Source organism: Protopterus annectens, chromosome 13.part0, assembly GCF_019279795.1.
Source record: "Protopterus annectens isolate FY-2018-M chromosome 13.part0, PAN1.0, whole genome shotgun sequence".
Classification (NCBI taxonomy): Eukaryota; Metazoa; Chordata; order Ceratodontiformes; family Protopteridae; genus Protopterus; species Protopterus annectens.
This window is the reverse complement of record NC_056747.1, coordinates 1,210,776,805-1,210,795,458: the sequence shown is the minus strand read 5'-3', so window position 1 is coordinate 1,210,795,458 and position 18,654 is coordinate 1,210,776,805. Positions and strand designations below refer to the sequence as shown.

Below are 18,654 nucleotides of genomic sequence, written 5' to 3'. Positions count from 1 at the left end.
TGGATATGGGGGTCCACTGTGTGAACCTTATGAACAACCTGGATGAGTTAAATTCATGAAAAATAATGGCAAAACTGAGGGTAACAGCTGCAGAGCATTTGTTGCATGTGCAATATCCCTGGCTGAAACACTCCTACACCATCACACCCATTTACTTATGTATATTTACCGTGGGGAGGGGGTGGGAGACAGCCTTCAAGGGAAAACAATGCTGCATACAATTGCAATGCCAGGGTAGAGCCTTTAAACATAAAACCATTCTGGGACTTGTAAATTCCAAGGCCTGGAATTGCAGGGATTGTTTACATGACGTTACCATTCATCAAATGGTAGTTGTCCTGTTCTGTGAGGGTATGCTGGAACATCTTTCATACATCTCTTTATTTATTTAAAAAAAATTTTGCAACAACTATAACACAAGGATGCAGACTGATGTACTTATATAAAAGTATTGTTGCTAATAACAAAAGCAAGTATTGTTACTCGATTTGCTTGGTTACTTAGCAGTAAGACTTGGATCATTGAATGTGGAAATCTAGAGCAGTAGAGATGCTCCCCTTTGGACCATTCTTTAGAGATTTGTTTGAAATAGATAAATTGTGTCCTAATAAAGTGTCCTACAACAATGCAACAGCAAATGCCACTGCATGAAGCCGTTTATATAGAATGTTTTTTAGTAAAATTAGTTTTAATCTTGATAGGACTTAAGTTAAAGCAGCTCTGTTGTAGGTTTCATGCTAACCTTTAGTATAAACAAAATGTTTCTAATTAGAAAGAAGGATTTTGTGTTAGTCATTGATAGTCTTTCCCAAACAGTGTGGTGAAGTGTAAACGCTAAAGAATTAAACGTTTCCGTGAAACATTTGTAAAAGTTATCTGTAGTGCATTATCTTTCTTTCATAAAGAGCACATAAAGTATTGCTACAGCTAATATCACACAACAGTTAAAACTGGATCTGCCAGGAGAAACTGAAAGACGTTTGATTGTACAGTGGCATCCCTGATATTCATATTCAGTTACGTTTTTTCATCCGTATACAACCATTGTCTGTTCGATAAACTTCATGTACAGCAAGACAGCAGAAAATGTGCTCTAATCTGACATGGCAGTTCCTTCAGGATAGTTAGGAAAATGACCCATTTTGCCAGATATTGCTTCTGCCCTTTATGACATTTAGGCAAACTTCCATTGATACAGTTGCCGTAAGATCCGTAACCAGACGATGGAAATATCATACTATTATTTCCTGCTTTATCACAATTGCCCTGGACTGGTGTGTCATTTACTAGATGATTACTTAGAGATTATTATAATTACCTGGTAACAGTAATTAGCAGTAGTAAATAATAAGGATAAAAATAAGAATGACATGGAAAAATGTAGGTGGCTTGATCCAGTGACTTGTGTTCGTCATTGTTGTCAGTTTGTTTTCAGACTGTGAAAGAGTTAACATATTTATATTCCTGTCTGTATAATTATCTATTTTTTTGCACTCTTTTTTTCTGTATGTTTACTTTATGATGAAAATTCATTTATTAAATTTGTAAGTTTAAGAGAAGAGAAGACTGACACTAAATCTTTATCTGAGCATGCTGTGTCCTTTAGAGTCAGGCAGCCAGGCGGGGAGCTGGATGGATCATTTTTGTGTTTTTGTTGTAGTACAAAATAGTTTTTTAAAATAAAGTAAATTGGAATGCCTTTCTCTGCAGCATACCTCTCAACTGTCCAGAAGGTTGCATTAAGTTCAGATTTTTCCTCATATCTTTGGTCTGATCCTCATAAAATGTGTGCTTTTTAAATTGGTAAATTGTTGAGGGCTGAAGTCACTAAATAATAATGTAATAATTGTATATCCTCCAGAAATTGCATATTAATGCAAAACCTGTAACGTTAGCAATTTCTAAGTAAGTAAGAGCAATTTTTAAATCCTGTCCCGATTTTGGGCCTTTGTTCCCTGTCTCCATTATTATTTGCTTTGTCTCTGATTTTGGCACTTGGAGGTTGAGAGGTGTACTCTACAGTGGTTGGATTTTTGTTTGTAATCTGTGTGACTTGAGTTTGATAACAGACTGAATTTGCCAGGAGAAAAGAGATGAGTGTTCATTTGCAGCCTACCTTTCTGTAGGGGTGGGTTTATTGTGGTGTGACAGATGTCTGCTCGCGATTAAAGGTATATTCTTCCTGGTATTTGGGGTGAGGTGGACAGTAGCCAAATCATTTTCCCCAGGCTGTCAGGCAGTTTCAAAATGCCACTGTTTTAGCAGCATCTCCACTTTTGTTTGTTTCAGGGAACGTTAATAGTACTCGTTAGTACGTTACTCATGCAGCTTGGTAGTTGGATTAGTAAAAGAATGGTGCAGTAGCTAGCAGATAGTCACAGGAGGTACAATATTTGAGATGGCTCTGAAAGGTTAAGTGACAGGCAAAAAGGTACCCTGATACAGCAAAAGAAATAAATATTAAACATCTGCAGCAGAAGAAAACGTTTGGCAGAAATAGAGAATTGACAGTACTGAAAATGTAGTTTAGAAAATAGTATGGAATGCTCAGCGTGTGAAAAAATGTTGATTGTTGTAAACAGTCCTATAAAAGTGTACATAATAAATTAAAGGTTTTCTAGACAGCAGTAAATAAATTGAAGGTCATAATTACAAAAAAAGAAAAGCAAATGAGAAGATTAACATGATGATGGGTTGTCAAGGAAGGGAATCTTTCCACTGGAAGGAAGTGACACCACTTTTAAAGTTTACAGTAGCTCTTCAGAAACATGAAGATCTATCTGGAGTGTAGATGGTGGGCAGAATTGCTGTTAGCAATCTGAATTCTTAGATTAAGGGATTTGCTAGTAATCATCTCTGCACATTCCTTTAATAGAGCTTAATTACATGCCTTGTTGATGTGTGCATCAGTTTTCTTTGGTTTATTTTCAGAGTTTTAGAATTGTACATTGCTAAAAAAATTAACATTTATTTATGGCTGAGTAATTTGCATATCATTACACAATGAGAAAATTTCCTAATTAGGGTGGATTTAAGTCCAGATTTCAGGATTCTGAACTCCTCAGCAGCAGTTAAATTATATTTTCTTCCAGAGAATTTTTCCCTAAAAACTTATGTGTAGCAGCAACTTTTTTTTTTCAGGTGTTCCATTCTGAAAACATTAATGAGAAGAAGAAGTGGACAGAGGCGAATGCATTCTGTAAGGAACTTGGTGCTGAGTTACTCAGCATTGGGAATTCTGATGAAGAGAAGGTTGTGATCCAGGCACTGAGCAAGATGTTTGGGTAAGCACTGAATCTGATGTATGTGATTTTTTTTTTCTTTTTCTTTTGGTAGCCAAGAAAGTGGAGCAAAAAGATAAATGCTCTCAGAGGGCGACATGAGATGTGTGTGTGGGAATGCCATTGTCATATTGTTCAGCACTTTTGAATATGCTAGTAATAAATATATTAAATGGAGCAGAAAATAGCAATGATGTACAGAGGGTTTGTTAATCATCTCATAACTCTGAAGGCAGAGAATGGCAGTCAAGCAGCTTGTAATGGCTGCCTTATAAGTTGTGCATGTAGATGAATTGTTTACTCATGCAGATGGGTAACGTTTCAGTGTAAACTGCAGTTTCCAAGTAAACAGACTGCAGGTCATTTAACTGCTCTCATATAAATGTTATTAAGTTCTTTTATATACTGTCCCCTGTTGATATGAGGAGGAGTGTGCTCTTTAGCAGGGGGTTACCATTTTCTTTTTACATTCTTCTGCTCATACGTTTGTATCGTGTGGTTGCCATGTTTTATTACTTTTGTATTTCTTGTCCCTCGCAAGTGATAACATCCTAACTACTTTTTTTTTAGTTCTTCCTCTCCAACAAACCTTAGGAATTTTAGATCCCCCCTCCCAACTAGCTGCCATTGCAACTTTTATTCCTTATAGGAGTGTGGTCTGAGTACCTGTGACATAACTGCTGTCATAATATAGGGAGTCAAGCACATCTGCTGTTATGTAGTACAATGTTGCAGGAAACATGAGTTCAACTTCTGCAGTGACCTAGTGATGTCCCTCCACTGTATATCACCTGCTGTGGGCCCTTTGGTGTCTATAAGTAGGCCAACAAACATGAATAAATTCTCTACCCTCCTTTCAAAGACAGGGAAGCAAGTGACCAGCTGTGCATCACTTTCATTGTGACCTAACCTCTTGTAACCATGACCGTCCTGAGACCCTACCAAGATCCATCCCTTCAAAAGTTCTGCCCATTGTAGGCATTGCTGTGGGTTCAACGTTTTCAGCATCACACACATCTTTCTGCAGAACAATGTGTGCCATTGTTGGTGGAAGATGCCACAACTTACATTCCAACCACTGCAGTATGTGTTTCTGGAGTATACCTCAGGGATCATTCAAGATGTTTTGTTTAGAGTACAGGGGATTTTCTTTGCTGGTTGTGACTTTTCTTTAGTCACAATTCAGTATACTGAGCCAAGGAGCTTATATACAGTATGTCATAATGGCTTGGTTTTTGAAAACATCCTCAGTAGGATTGGGAGTGAGAATATATGGGGGGGGGGGGTAGACTGAACATATACTAAGACAACTCTTTTTGCACAGCATGAGGACTTGCTAGCCCTTGATGAATAATGTAGCTTGCTGGAATTAGAAACACAACAGTAAAATTATAAACCATATGGGAAACATGTAACTTCCAAACAAGCAAGCAAACAAAACATCTCATAAAAGAATATTAAAAAGTTATTTCATCCACTTCACTGTCTTCAGATTAGGAATTTTATATATATATATATATATATATATATATATATATATATGGATCCCCTTCAAAACATCTAAGGTTCATAACTTTGAAGCTCAAAACATTGAGACCATAACGTCTAAAACTCATAACATCGAATTTCATAACATTGAAACTTTGCATCACAACTTCAAAACCTACAAATCACATATAAATAACATCCCCTCCATCTAAAACAACACCAAAGTAGTAAACACACTTTGTACTACATTTTTGCAGGGGGGCAAGCTCCCCCTGCACCCCCCACACCCCACTTAAATTAAATATACCAATTCCGAGATCGCACCAGAGTGGGGTTTGTGGGGTTACAAGGGGAGAAATATAGTACAAAGTGTGTTTATTACTTTGGTGTTGTTTTAGGTGGAGGAGATGTTATTTATTTGTGATTTGTAGGTTTTGAAGTTGTGCTGCAAAGTTTCATTGTTATGAAATTCGATGTTATAAGTTTTAGACGTTATGGGTTTTAAATGTTATGGTCTCAGTGTTCTGAGCTTCGATGTTATGACCATTCAATGTTTTGAAGGGGATCTATATATATATATATATATATATATATATATATATGTTTGTGTGTGTGCATATGTCTGCGTATATATCTGTATATATTTACATTTATACAACATGTACATATAAGTGCGCACACACAAACAGAAAAAAAAAAAACAGCACAACACACAGATGACTTTCCAATGCTTTATACAAATGTTGTCTCAATAGGTACCATCTAGGTATGCCAGCGCTTTCAGTGTTATGAATACATGTATTTCTGGGTTTCCTACCAGAAATAATGCAGCCTATATTAGCCAAGCCTGCACAAAAAGACAAAAAAAAAAAATATATATATATTTATATATATTTATTTATATATACTAAAATGAATCAACTAAAAAAGAAATGGCCTAAACATTGTAGGAGGGTTATGCCTGCCTGCACACCCCATGTGGTTTTACACCCCACTACATTTTGTGACTATACTACCGTTGACATCATCGAAGCTTGCAGTATTAGAAGTTAAGACAATTCCAGGCTTTGTAAATAATTTTTGAATATAACTTGCACCCACATTGCAGAGGCAGCAAGCTGGCTGGATTGTGTTACCTCCTGCAGAGGAAAGCCAATTAATTATATATTCTTGTGAGCATTAACTTTCAACCCTGTAGCAAGTACCATATTTTATACGTTCTGTACTTGACAAATCTCTTGCATGCTTGCGTAAGCTTTACTACACATAATGAGTATCAAAATAACCTAAAGTGCTGTTACAACATCACAGAAACTTGAAAAGCAGAGTAAGTGGGCACATTGCATCCATAGTTCTGCTTGTGTTCTGAACTTATATATATATATATATATATATATATATATATATATATATATATATATATATACACGTGTGTGTGTGTGTGTGTGTGTGTATGTTTAATACTGTATTGCAAGCTTTTTATTACCATTGACCTTATTTGAGTCAGTAACTTACTTTCTGTCTTGCTATGCTATAGTCTTTTGTTGTATTTGTTAACATTGTAGAAACTTTTAATACATTTTGACTTCAGATTATGATAAAACAACAGAAACAGATAAACGTCCCAGGAGTAAAATAATGCATCCTGAGCTGGTCCAGGATGCATTATGTTCAGCCTCTGAGCATGATTTCTGTGACTTACATAGTTTGTTGTGTTTTCTTTCTTTTTTTTTTGGTTGTTGGATAGAATTAAACTTTCCTGCTTCCTGCTGTGTGGATCAGTCATACTGATAAAGTTCTCTCACACTTAGAATATGGTGACTTTCAGTGTCCGTCATCACCATTCTAATTTCTTACTGTCATGAGGCCAGTAAGTTTACACTGTTGCTTAACTTGATTTTCTCTGTATTTTCACCATCATATATTGTGCACATGATTTCCCTGTCAAAAGGTTACTACCTTTTCAGATGCAAAACATGTTGACATTTCTTACTGAAATCTGAAATTTTAGAACAGTACCCTAAGATAGTCCATGTAAGAAGACTTGTCAGTTTGTTATCAAGACTGAGAGTTACCATTGCAGAATGTATTTGTTTGTAGTATTCCATGTTCTATAAATTATGTTTCATATACAGTATCTGAGCTTTCTACAAAATTTAGAGGACATTTATAGGATTTTGTTGATTAGAAAGTAAAGGCAGGTAAACTGAAATGTTGGAAGAGGGCACAGAGTAGTAGTTTATTGAGTGGGCAGATATTATAGAAAGTGCAGAGGAAGAATCTACTCTGTTGTGCCAGTTTTAGCAGCTGCAAGACATTCCTCCACAAAGCTTTCAACTTTTTTGCTCACGAATCAGGAGCAGAGGCAACATAATGAGGGGCACAATCCCAAAGTAAGGGACGATTTTAAAATATTTTAATTCACTTGAAAGTTAATGGAACAACAAGTTCCACATTAACAAGCATTTTTTTTAATAATAAAGTGACACATTAATATATTGTGTTAGTGACTGTAATCCTCAGTGATTTTATTTGAAAAAAAGGGGTAAGGTAAAAATATGAGGAAAATCAAAGATGTTCTGCAAAAGTAGGGGCAGTTGAGATGCATGTTTCTGTCAGAAATGATAAAAGATGCACAAATACAGTAGCAGCATAAAAAGAGACTGTAAGCAGTTTACAACAGAAGAATCTGACAAGAAAGCACAAACATGTTAAACAATGGACATCAGAGTCAGCTATTACAGTGGCAGGATGGAGTAAGTTTGCTGTTGGATTCTAGGGTCGTGGTGTTTGGTTATAAAGGAAGATGAAGAAAATAATAGGCATGATGACCATTCTATAATTCACTGTTGTAGTAATAACCCTTGTTACTTCTACCACAGGAGGCCCGACGGCTCCCCTGACTTTCACATCTTGGCAGCCTTCCATCTCCAGACTTGGGAGATGCCCTTCCCATCTAGATATCAGGATGCCGTTTGCATAAAATGGATATTTGCCTGCACCATTTTTGATTCTTTATTGTTCTGACAATGTAGTTTTGGACCAGCATACTGACTGTCCCTGATGGAAACAATTTCCAAGATGGCAGTCCAGTCAGAATGATCCCAAGCTGCCTCTCCAGTTTCTAATCCAGTCTGGGAAAGGAAGGCTCCTAATTAGAGTAGCAGGGAGAAGCAGCAGGAAGAAAGGTGACTGGGGTACCAGACCCAATCCAAAAAAATAGAGAAGAGGGAAAGAGGAAGAAACTGGTACTGCAACAATGAACATACTGGAACATATAACATTTTGCTAAGTGCCTTACACAACAATACTGTGTTCATTGTTTATTTATTTATTTTATTGCAGTAGTAATGCTTGGATAACCATAAAAACCCACTCACCCTTTCTTATGGTTCTTTAAGCGGGTGTGAGGCAACGTCATTCCAAGAAGTGGATTCCAGCAGAGCAGTAAATAGAAAATTCCTCTTAAATGACTTGACTGGCAGCAGAATGGGAAATAGTCTGTGTGACATTTAACAGCCTTCTTCAGATGGCAAGGATGGCCAAAAGGTTTGCACAAAACCCAACAGGTCTGTAGTATAAAGCCATCTGTAATTAAAAAAAAAAAAAACACAAACCAAAAAAACAAGGTCTTTGATTTGTGTCACTTCTGAGTTTTGCCAGATTTAGAAGGAAAGAAATGGAAGTCAAAATAAGGATATTTGTAAAAGCCCTCCATTAAGGTAAGTGCCTGCTTCCTTCTTAGAGATCCCTGACTTGATGCTTAGTGGGCTGGCCAAGCAGCTGTTTAACAAAGAAATGGGCATTTAGGATCTTGTTCCTCAGTTTCTCTTTCAGAGTATTGAAACTCAGTTATGCCATCCTGAATGGGCTCACACTTGAGCCTACAACCCTAACCAGAGCATTGGTACAATTTGTTATGGTAGAAACGATAGCAACCCACAGTTAAAGCCTCAGTCAGAGTCTTGGGAAGGTTTTTCATGAGCATAGACTCTGACAGGTCTCCAGACTTATCCAGTGCCTTTATAATCATGTTGACTTGGAACTGGGGTAGGTGTCATGCATATTTGATCCTCTAAACCTCAAAGTGGCAGAAGAGTAAACCATTCTTGTCACACCTGTCCAGAGCCTTAGACTTCTTGTTAGACGGTAAAGTGGAAAAGCATTATGGCTTCTGGGACTTGTAATGGACTGAAAAGATTATGTAAGTAAAACTCAGCACTTGGATGCTTGGATAATTACACAAACTGTAAGGTGCTTATAAATGACATTCTCCATCTTGGTTTCCAGAGAGGATGAGTCAGGCTGTAATAATACCATTGTAAATAGCTAGCTGTGTGGGCAGGATAGTCTAGATCTCCCCAAGTTTTTTCTCATGTGTGGAGGAGGGACTAGAAGATGAATATAGCTCTGAGTTGTTCCTTGTAAGCCTGAGGGCCTCTCTGAAGCAGGGGGCACTCTGGATGTAAGTGGGAAGGAGAGATGGGCACACCATCCTTGTCCACCTGAGAGGTAAAAGCCATTAGATCCTCAGATTCATCATAGCAGTCAACTTGTGAAGGAGTATTTCTCTATGTACTAATGAGCATAAGAGTTGCACAAGGGTGTGCATCTGGCCGGGCAATTCTATGTGTAAGGAGACCTGAAGCTGGTGCTCAGTTCATAGGATCATAAAACTTACTAGGCTGTTGGCCCTGAGGCCCTTACAAGCCTAGCCAGAATTTAGCCCATGTTCTGACAAGTCAGCACCCAATGAACCCTGTCCAGCAAGGACAAAGGTGGAATCCCAGTGGTGTATTTTCTGTTCCACATCCAGTTATCCAGTTTGCGCTTAAAAAGGGTTAATGAGGTGCTCAGCTTGATGTGGAGAGGGACTCTATTCCCTAGAAGGGGGAGTCTCTGGGGCACAAATCTGTCTTGCCAATAATTTCTGTTGATGTCACAGAGCAGGTTGAGGTTGCTCATGTGGGTTACTCAAGTGGAGCTTCACTTGCGGATATGTAGCAGTCCCATTGAGGTGGGGTCTGAGATTGCTTTGTATGCCAGACAGAGGTCACCTCTGAGGAGTCTGTATGGGAATGAGTACACAGACAGGGCTTTTAGCCTGTCTGTGTAGGGTAGATGTTTGAGGTCGTGGATTCTTCTGGTGAGGAACCTCTGTGGTCTCTCCAGCTGCTGCATGTGCTTTGTGAGGTACATGCTGAAAGGGGCATTGCACTCAATAATGGGTCTTATAAGGGAAGAATCCAGGGATGTTATGACCTCCTTGTCTCTGGATGAGATACCCTTACTAATGAGGTGGGCCATGTAGAAAGCTTTATGTACAATGGAAGCAATATGGTGGTCAAAAGTCAGTTTGCGATCAACCTGGGTGCCCAAGTCCTTCATGACTGATTGTGTGCTTAGGACCTTGTTGTTAATGTGATAATTTGTGGGAACATCAGTCTACCCAAAGGGGATGATGATGCATTTTTTTGTCATTCAGTTTGAGGCCATGTTTCTGGCACCAGTCATTTGTTTGGGTGAGACCCTCTTGGAGGATTTCCAGATCACTAGGAGAATTAATGACAGCGCCCAATTTGCAGTCATCTGCAAACTTGGTTAGCCACAACCCACTGGTTTTGGCCTGTACCTCAGAAAACTATATTCCAAATAACAGAAGCCTCAAAAATGATCCCTGGGCTTACACCACTCATTAAAGGTCTACTGCTTCAGGTGATTTCCCCTATTTTGGGGCCATTTTGCTACCCATCTGGTAACATATGGATTGATGCCTAGTTGAGAGAGTTTATCTATTATTCTCGAGTAGTGAATAGTGTTGTAGCATTTGGTGAAGTCAAGGTAGGCGGTGTGTACCTTCTTCCCCTCATCCATGGCTTTGGTGACTGTCTCAAAGAAGTCAAACAGATTTATCAGACAAGACCTCCCCTTGACAAAGCCAAACTGTGTGAGATCGAGTGTTTAGAGGTTGCCAATGTCCTTGTTAATGAGGTCCATGATCATCCTTTCCATTGCCTTGCATATTAGGCTAGTTAGGCTGATAGGACTAAAATTTCCTGGATCGGTGGACGTTCCACCTTTGTGCAAGAGATGACAGTGGCTGCCCTCCACTCGGCTTGGATGAAGCTGGTACTCAGGCTTTGTTTGAACATGGTGCCTAATGGTACTGCAAGTTTCTGCCCGAATTCATGTAGGATGTAGCCTGGGATGTTATTGGGTTCCATGGTGGCTGTATTTTATGCCTTTGAGAGGGCTGTGATGACTTGCTCCCTGGAGATAAGGGGAGGGGGGCAGGTGCTGGGGGTGTCCTGATTTACTGATTGGGGTGGACAGAGGGGTGAGGTTTTCACTGAACCTGTCTGCCAGCAGGTTGGTTATATCTATGGCATTTGTGTATGTGGTGTCCTTCGTCACCAGTTCTGAGCAAATCTGAGTCCTTCCTTTCAGATTGCAGACATATGTGAAGAAGACCTTATGATTGTCTTTAGTAGATGTGGCCAGTTTAGATTCGAAGTTTGCTTTGGAAGATTTCATTAGTGCTCTTATTTGCTTGTTCAGGCTAAGAAGAGATTGCTTCCAGTTAGACACCTGCTCCTTCTTGGTCCTGGACAGCAATTTATTTTCCTTTTATTATAGAGTTTATTTATTGCAGATGTCCACCAGGGTGATTTAGTCTTCCTTGAGGAGGAGGATTTTGACCTGGCGGGTATTCCTGATTCCAGTTAATAACCAGATGGGGGCTTGCCTAAATATAAATGCAGACGTTAGACCAAGCTCTCTAAAATGTGATCCTGTACCTATGACTCAAACTATCCTCCCTGTTCCCAGACCTGATGTTGGCCTGTAGTGTCAGCCGCTGGATAGAAATCCTGTCTAACAAGTGCTGTCAGCCTGTAACCAGGTGACTGAAGGGATGCTTCCTTTGATCAGATTAGTACAACTTGGTTGCTGGCTAGTCAGATTGAGACCAAGTGATGTAAGAATCCAAGGATATACGTTTGAACAAATTTCCTAATAATGCAATTCTTCACATATTACTCAAACTTACCCAGGTGCCAAACATTTGTCTGATGTCTGATCTCTGAACTGTGTGTTTTTATAAGAAGAAGCTGTTTTGTAGGTGTTAAACCTGCACTGAAATATAAACTACATTCAAAATAATTTCTAGAAAGAATATGGATTTGAGCAATATTCCATAGATTAAATCATATGGTGTCATCCTTTAGTATAGAGTCTAAATCTGACAAGTATGATGTGTATAAGATTTTGTTTTCACATTGTAGTTTTAGTATAAATTTATTTGTTGATGTAACTTTTTTGGAAGAAATCAACTTAACTTTCAAAATGAATACAGTAGCATATCCTGTTGACAAAAACACAATCATTAAGCAGTGAATGTAAGATAATCGAAACTCTATTTATATTTCATAGGTTCATAGGTTGGTACTAGGCTATCGGCCCTAGGGCCTATACAAGCCTAGCCATAACAATTCCCTTGCTATTTCTTCCCACACTATTTACTTCCCCGGACCTCTGTCTAGCAGGGCGACTGACGTGATCCCCGGGGTGAATTTCCTTTCTCCCATCCAATCATCAAGGTTCCTTTTGAAGAGGGCCAAAGAAGCGCTCTGCTTGACATGTATGGGCAGCCTATTCCAGAGTATGTGGAGTCTCTGGGTCAGGAACCTATCCCTCCAGCATGTTTTGTTTATTGTGATGACAAGATTCAGATCCCTGGAGCATGTGGCTCTGAGGGATTGGGATTTTTTTTTTAAGTGTAGCATGTCCAACAGCTCTGGGTATGACATGGCCTTGTATGTTAAGCAGAGATCACCTCGAAGTAGACGGTATGTGACAGAGTATAGCTGGAGTTTTTTAAGGCGGTCAGCATAGGGCATCTGCTTTAGGCCTGTGATTCTTTTAGTGAGGTATTTCTGCGGCCTTTCCAGTTGTTGCAGATGTCTTGAGAGGTACATACCAAATGGGGCATTGTATTCTATAATGGGTCTAATGAGGGATAAGTACAGTGGACAATGACCTCCTTTTTTCTGGACGAAAAGCCCTTAGTGATGAGGTGTGCCACATAGAAGGATTTCCTGACTGTTGTGGCAATGTAGTTACTGAAGGTGAGACTACTGTCCACCTGTGTCCCTAAGTCTCTTATCACACTTTTGGTGTTTAGTGTACTGCCACCTATGTGATAATTCACGGGTACATGTTTTTTCCCAAAGGGGATAACTATACATTTCTTGGCATTGAGCTTGAGCCCATGGCTCTGGCACCAAGCATCTGTTTCTGTAAGACCCTTTTGTAGAGTATCCACATCATTTGGGGATTCAATAATGGTTCCCAGTTTGCAGTCATCTGTGAACTTTGTTAGCCAGAGTCCCTTAGTGTTGGCCTGTACTTCAGAGAAGTAGATGCCAAACAAAAGAGGTCCCAGGACTGAACACTGAGGTGCTCCACTTGTCACTTGTCTGGAGCTGGAATTGGAGTCAGCTACTTTTACAGTGTGGGTTCTGTTAGTAAGCCAGTTGGCAACCAATTGAGTGATGTAGGGATTAATGCCCAGCTTAGTAAGTTTATCTATGATTCCAGAGTGGGGGATGGTGTCAAAGGCCTTGGCGAGGTCCAGATAGGCTGTGTGGACTGCCTTACCCTCATCCACAGCTCTGGAGACTGATTCAAAGAAGTCAATAAGGTTCAGGAGACAAGATCGGCCCTTCATGAACTCAAACTGTGTGGGGTCCAGTGTTTGAAGGTTGCCAATGTCTTTGTTTATAAGTTCCATGATAATAATACGTTCCATGACCTTGCAGATCAGGCTCGTCAGACTGATGGGGCGGTAGTTCCCGGGATCCAAGGTGGATCCCCCCCTTGTGGAGTGGGATAACTGTAGCTGTGCACCACTCAGTGGGCACGAAGCCTGAGGTGAGGGTATGATTAAACATGACACTTAGGTGAGGTTCCAGTTCATTTTGTAGTTCATGTAGTACACAGCCCGAGATGTCATCTGGTCCCATGGATACTGTATTCTTAGCTTTGGAGAGTGCATCTTTTACCTGTCTGGCCATTATTACCAGAATTTGGCAATCTTCCAGTATTGAGATGGGCCATTTAGGGGGTGAGAGGGGAGTGAAGTTGGCACTGAATCGATCTGCCAGGATATTGGCAATATCCTTGGGATCAGTATATTTAATGCCATTCAGTTGTAGCTCAGAGCAGATCTGAGCATTGCCATTTAGATTCTTGACATAGTTATAGAATGCCTTGTGGTTGTCTTTGGAATCTTTGGCAATTTTATTTTCGTAACTAGCTTTGGAGGATTTTATGAGGGATCTCAGCTTCTTACTGAGGCTGGTAAGGGAGTTTTTTGCATCCTGGGATTTTCCTCTTTTCTGCAACAGTTTTTTCCTTTTGTTATAAAGTTTGTTTATGGCAGGGGACCACCAGATTGGCTTCCTTTTTTTGGAGGAGAGCATCTTGGTTCTATTTGGGATGGCATGATTCATGCATGAGTGGATGTGCTCGTACAGTGCCTTAGTGTAGCAGTCAAACTTTCAGTTCCCCTCTGCATGGGTGTCATGAAGTTTATAACTTCTGACTTGAGTAGCACGAAGTTAGCTTTGGAGAAGTTTTTTTATGGAGGATTCCTTACTGGGGGGTGGGGGTGGGATGTGGATGTTAAGGGTGATTAGCTTATGGTCTGATGTGACCAACGAGGGGGTGACCATAGGTGTGGAGCATCAATTTCCCATGTTGATAATGACCAGGTCTAGGATAGTGGAGCCCCTGGTGGAACTATGGATTAGCTGATCCAGGGCAGTTTGTTACTTGATGAAAATATTAGATCTCTGATGCAAGCACAAAGGTTTTTTTATTAAAAAATCATTAATTATGATTTAGTAATGAAGATTCAGTAACACCACACACACACACACACACACACACACACACACGTATATAGCACAATCTCTCACAGCAGGAAGAACAGAGACTGATGTGTCTAAAAGGTTTAACTCGTGGTACAAGCTTTGAAAAAATATTAGTTCATGTAGTAAGTTATGAATCTGAAGGTTCTGAAATGAAGATTTGTATAAAAAAGGCAGGGCAAAATAGTTTCATTGTAGTGCGCAAGGAGTAGAACCTTGCTCCATAATTAATTCCAAGTTGGAGATCAGTATTGATTAGAAATGTTTGTGTAAAGGATTGAAAGAATGAATATTATCTAGAAATAAAAAAATATACCAGTAGCAGTTTGGTAGTTTATTCCACTCAAAGTATTGGGAGCTGATAATTTATAATAAGAAATACCAGGTTATGCAGCTAACTGAAATGTAAGCTTTCTCTATGCATTCTTTGAAGGAACTTTATTGCAAAATGTTAAAAGGCAAAGTTTATGTAAACATTCATTCTAATTATTGAAGTCTTAGGAAGCAAGTAAAATTTGAAAGTTTTCATAGTTCCAAGTTTTTTGAACCCTTGACCAAATGTTAGTAAGGCTGTTATTCTTAACATAATTTAAATTATTTTCAAGTAAAATATTCCTAGATATTTTAGTGTGTTGGAAGTCTTACTACCAGATAAATCAAAAGAGGATAGTAATAATCAAATAAGGAGAGTAAAATGCTTTTATTTAAGTCTGGAAAATAATTTGAATAGGACAAAAAAGTGCCAGTGATGCAAAGAACTTATAGGGTGTCTTTTTGGAGAGTGTAAGTAGATATTCATATCACCTGTAAAGCAATGAAGGGAAGTAATATTCCCGTAAAACTGGGGAACTGAATAGTTGTTTTCAAAGATGGGAGTACAGGTTCCATGTAAATATAAAATGAATAGAGAGGTAGTGACAACATTTCCATATTCTGTTCTTGAATAAAACAGTAGTTGACTAGTAACCATTTATATAAACACATGTGGAAAAAAATTTGAATAAGGTCTGCAAACCAGTTTAATAAATGAGTTACTGCAGTTGAATCTCTGGAGTGTGGAAAAATGAAAGTCAAAGTTAACATGATTGTAAGCCGTAGCATCATCTATAGCAAAAATGTATATAGGATCAGATAAGAGAGTTCATGTTAACTGTCTGATCAGCTGTTTGACTCTGAGTACAGGTTGCTGCTGCTGTACTATCCATAGTTTTTATGAATGCTCTACAAAGTCTGTTTACAAAAAAGTCCAAACAACTCAAGGCGCAGGATGAAATACTGAATATTAACACTTAAATTTGGAAAATTGTGAGGCATGTATTGTTGTAGAGGTAAAAGAGACAACTAAATCATTGAGAGGAAAGTTGCATGGGAATCTACCTGAGCTTACTCATAATACTTATAGGTTCATAGGAGGTTACTAGGCTAGCAGCCCTAGAGCCCTTACAAGCTTAGCCATGCCAATCCCAAGTTGTCTCAGTTGGTTAGATGGATGTAATTTGCAGAACGTGTCTATGCTAAACACAGACTACCCCTGTCCATGATGGACATGGGTGCCACCCCTAGGGTGAGTTTGCAGTCTACCGCCCGGGTTGTGCTTGAATAGGGTCAGTGAGGAGCTCTGCTTCACATGAATTAGAAGTTTATTCCAGGGTAGTAGCAATGCCTGGGAGATATATCTGTATCTCCAGCATGTTCTATTAAGTCAAGGGCTAGGTTAAGATCCTTAGAGCATGTGACTTGTGTGCCATTTGACTTGCAGATGTGCAGCATTTCCATTAGGGCAGGGTCAGAGACTGCTGTGTAGGCCAGGCACAAGTTGCCTGTCAGCATCATCTACAATGCAGTGTACAGTGACAGGGCTTTCAGTCTATTCATGTAAGTCATGGTTTGGAGGCCCTGTATTTTCTTGGTGAGAAACCTCTGTGGTCTCTCCAGCTGCTGTAGGTGTCTGGTGAGGTACATGCAGAAGAGACCATTGCACTCTCTCTATTAATGGTCTGATGAGGGTCAAGTACAGTGGAGTTATAACATCCTTAGCCTGGATGTGATGCCCTTATTTATGAGATGTGCAATTTAGAAGGCTTTCCTTATGACTGTGGAAACTTTGTGGTTGAAGTTCAGATGGCTATGTAGCTGTATTTCCTGATCTCGTACCACTGGGTTTGAACTTAAGGGGGGTGCTGGAAATATTGTAATTAGCAGGGAATTCCACTTTGCCAAAGGGGATAATAATGCAATTTTTGCATTTCGTTTTAGACTGTGGCTTTGGCACTAGTCATTTGTCTGTGTTAGCCCCTCCTTATATGTTAACATCACTGGGGGACTCGATGTTTGCACTCAATTTGCAATCGTCAGTGAATTTGGTAAGCCAAAGGCTATCTATTTTAGCTTGGACTTCTGAGAAATGGATTCCAAACAGTAAAGGGCCCAGCACAGATCCTTGTGGTACACCACTGCCGAGTGGTCTACTGGTAGAGGTGGAGTCATCAACTTTCACAGTATGTGTTCTGTCGGTCAGCCAGTTGGCTACTCATGTAATGATGTAAGGGTTACTCACCAGCTGGGAGAGTTTCTCAATGATACCTGAGTGGCAGATCGTGTCAAAAGCCTTGACTAGGTCAAGATAGGCAGTATGCACTGTCTTACCTTCATACATTGCTTTGGTGACTTTCTTGAAGAAGTCTACCAAGTTTAGTAAGCATGATTTACCCTTAACGAAGCCAAACTGGGTTGGGTCTAGAGTATGAAGGTCGCCTATATCCTTGTTGATAAGGTCCATGATCATTCTTTCCAAGGCCTTGCAGATTAGGCTGGTTAGACTTATGGGTTTATAGTTCCCAGGGTCGGTTGATGGACTCCTTTGTGCAAGGGGATTACTGTTGCTGTTCTCCACTCTGTTGGAACAAAGCCAGTTCTAATGCTGCGGTTAAAGAGAGCATCAAGTGGGTCCACTAGTTCCTGTTTTAGATTGCTTAATAAGCAACCTGGGATATTATCTGGTCCTATTGAAGCCATGTTTTTTTTTTGCCTTGGAGAGTGCAGATATGACCTGATCTCTAGAGATACTAGGCAGAGGACTGGTGTCAGGTATGCTTTAGGGTATGGCTGATGTGGTCAGAGGGTGAAGTTTTCACCAAATCTGTGAGCTAGAAGGCTGGTAATTTCCTCCAGTATAGTATGAGTGGTATTATCTACTACCAGTTCAGCATTCCCTTTTAGATTTCAGGTGTAGTTATAGAATGCCTTATGATTATCCTTGGCTAGGGATGCTATTTTAACTTTGTAATTAGATTTGGAGATCTCTACAAGATTTCATGTTCAAGCTGTGAAGGGAATTTTTCCACTGCTGAGTCAGTTCCCTCTTGTTCTTAGACATCACTTTCTTCCATTTATTATATAATCTGTATATACTTGAGGTCCACCAAGGTAGCTTGTTTTTTGGGAGGACCTGGTTTTAATCCAGTCATGTACAGCTGAGTCTATACAGTTACTTAAGTGATTATGCAGGGCGTTTGTGTACATCTCTGCATAGGAGTCGTCGTTTATGATTGCAAGGGTTAATATTTTCTCTTTCCTTCTCTCCAGTCTTAACATACTTTTCTTGATCTATACTACTTCCCTTCCTGCATTACCTAGTTTCTAGCCTAACCTTTCTGTAATTCCTTAACCTTCTAATGTTCCTTGACTGAAATTTACTGCCTATGTCTCTTGCCAGAAAGTGTATGTAGTTTTTGTGCCATATTACTTTATTCTGTAATATATTTTTCATACATTATTATCTAACATACATATTAGGAACTCTCTTCTATATAATGCTTATGTTCTTCTTTTATTGTATCCACAAAATGTATTTCTGTGTCATTGTCTTAGTATTTGTAACCAATGTTGATTTGTAATTCTCTTTAAATTGTACTCTGGAGCTTTTCTCCCCAGGCCTCCACAGAAAATGGGCT

General features: G+C 39.4%; 1 protein-coding gene across 1 annotated transcript in view; it reads left to right on the top strand.

The window, feature by feature from the left end:
- MRC2 (mannose receptor C type 2) overlaps window positions 1-18,654 on the top strand; it is a 1,890,380-nt gene that overhangs the window by 1,200,485 nt on the left and 671,241 nt on the right. The window contains exon 13 of the mRNA XM_044055215.1: window positions 3,142-3,284. Within this exon, the coding sequence (XP_043911150.1) occupies window positions 3,142-3,284 (143 nt within the window). The remainder of the gene's footprint in view (window positions 1-3,141; window positions 3,285-18,654) is intronic.